Source organism: Bombina bombina, chromosome 2 (genome assembly GCF_027579735.1).
Source record: "Bombina bombina isolate aBomBom1 chromosome 2, aBomBom1.pri, whole genome shotgun sequence".
Lineage (NCBI taxonomy): Eukaryota > Metazoa > Chordata > Amphibia > Anura > Bombinatoridae > Bombina > Bombina bombina.
The window spans coordinates 1443452011-1443454085 of NC_069500.1; the positions used below are offsets into that span (position 1 = coordinate 1443452011).

The window sequence follows — 2075 nt, forward strand, 5'->3', positions numbered from 1 at the left end:
TGCCTGGTGCTGTGACTGGTGGTGTGTCTGTGCCTGGGGCTGTGACTGGTGGTGTGCCTGGTGCTGTGACTGGTGGTGTGTGTGTGTGCCTGGTGCTGTGACTGGTTGTGTGTGTGTGTGTCTGGTGCTGTGACTGGTTGTGTGTGTGTGTGTCTGGTGCTGTGACTGGTGGTGTGTGTGTCTGGGGCTGTGACTGGTGGTGTGTGTGTCTGGGGCTGTGACTGGTGGTGTGTGTGTCTGGGGCTGTGACTGGTGGTGTGTGTGTCTGGGGCTGTGACTGGTGGTGTGTGTGTCTGGGGCTGTGACTGGTGGTGTGTGTGTGTCTGGTTGTATATATCCTGGTGCCTTGTCATCTCCCTCATTCTCAATTCTCTCTTTTAGCTTGCAGGGAGCTCTCCAGTTGAAATGTGATTTTGAGTTTGTTTGTGGATTTCTGCAGTCTTCTGGTTCTGGGCTGTGACTGGTTGCGTGTGTGTGACTGGTTGCGTGTGTGTGACTGGTTGCGTGTGTGTGACTGGTTGCGTGTGTGTGACTGGTTGCGTGTGTGTGTCTGGTTGCGTGTGTGTGTCTGGTTGCGTGTGTGTGTCTGGTTGCGTGTGTGTGTCTGGTTGCGTGTGTGTGTCTGGTTGCGTGTGTGTGTCTGGTTGCGTGTGTGTGTCTGGTTGCGTGTGTGTGTCTGGTTGCGTGTGTGACTGGTTGCGTGTGTGACTGGTTGTGTGTGTGTGTGACTGGTTGTGTGTGTGTGTGTGACTGGTTGTGTGTGTGTCTGGTTGTGTGTGTGTGTCTGGTGCTGTGACTGGTTGTGTGTGTGTGTCTGGTGCTGTGAATGGTTGTGTGTGTGTGTCTGGTTGTGTGTGTGTGACTGGTTGGTTGTGTGTGTGTGTGACTGGTTGTGTGTGTGACTGGTTGTGTGTGTGTGACTGGTTGTGTGTGTGTGACTGGTTGTGTGTGTGTGACTGGTTGTGTGTGTGTGTCTGGGACTGTGACTGGTGGGGTGTGTGTCTGGGGCTGTGACTGGTGGGGTGTGTGTGTCTGTCCCTGGTGCTGTGACTGGTTGTGTGTGTGTGTCTGTGCCTGGTGCTGTGACTGGTTGTGTGTCTGTGTCTGTGTCTGGTGCTGTGAATGGTTGTGTGTCTGTGTCTGGTGCTGTGACTGGTTGTGTGTGTGTGACTGGTTGTGTGTGTGTGACTGGTTGTGTGTGTGTGACTGGTTGTGTGTGTGTGTGACTGGTTGTGTGTGTGTGTGACTGGTTGTGTGTGTGTGTGACTGGTTGTGTGTGTGTCTGTGCCTGGTGCTGTGACTGGTTGTGTGTGTGTCTGTGACTGGTTGTGTGTGTGTGTGTGTGTCTGGTGCTGTGACTGGTTGTGTGTGTGTGTGTCTGGTGCTGTGACTGGTTGTGTGTGTCTGGTGCTGCTACTGGTTGTGAGTGTGTCTGGTGCTGTGTCTGTCTGATGCTTTGACTGGTTTTGTGTGTGTGTTTAGTAAAGTATCAGTGAGAACAACAGACAGAGGTGAGCAGCATTGTATATATCCCGGTGCCTTGTCATCTCCCTCATTCTCAATTCTCTCTTTCTTTCATGTTATTAGCAAGAGTCCATGAGCTAGTGACGTATGGGATATACATTCCTACCAGGAGGGGCAAAGTTTCCCAAACCTCAAAATGCCTATAAATACACCCCTCACCACACCCACAATTCAGTTTTACAAACTTTGCCTCCGATGGAGGTGGTGAAGTAAGTTTGTGCTAGATTCTACGTTGATATGCGCTCCGCAGCAGGTTGGAGCCCGGTTTTCCTCTCAGCGTGCAGTGAATGTCAGAGGGATGTGAGGAGAGTATTGCCTATTTGAATGCAATGATCTCCTTCTACGGGGTCTATTTCATAGGTTCTCTGTTATCGGTCGTAGAGATTCATCTCTTACCTCCCTTTTCAGATCGACGATATACTCTTATATATATACCATTACCTCTGCTGATTCTCGTTTCAGTACTGGTTTGGCTTTCTACTACATGTAGATGAGTGTCCTGGGGTAAGTAAGTCTTATTTTCTGTGACACTCTAAGCTATGGTTGGGCGC

General features: G+C 50.7%; 1 protein-coding gene across 2 annotated transcripts in view; it reads left to right on the forward strand.

Moving 5' to 3' along the window:
- CCDC142 (coiled-coil domain containing 142) overlaps window positions 1–540 on the forward strand; it is a 164429-nt gene extending 163889 nt beyond the window's left edge. For both annotated transcript variants that reach the window (XM_053704407.1, XM_053704406.1), the window contains one exon: window positions 382–540. In XM_053704407.1, coding sequence (XP_053560382.1) covers window positions 382–460 — 79 coding nt within the window. In that variant the 3' untranslated portion in view covers window positions 461–540. The remainder of the gene's footprint in view (window positions 1–381) is intronic.
- The last annotated feature ends 1535 nt before the right edge of the window (window positions 541–2075 follow it).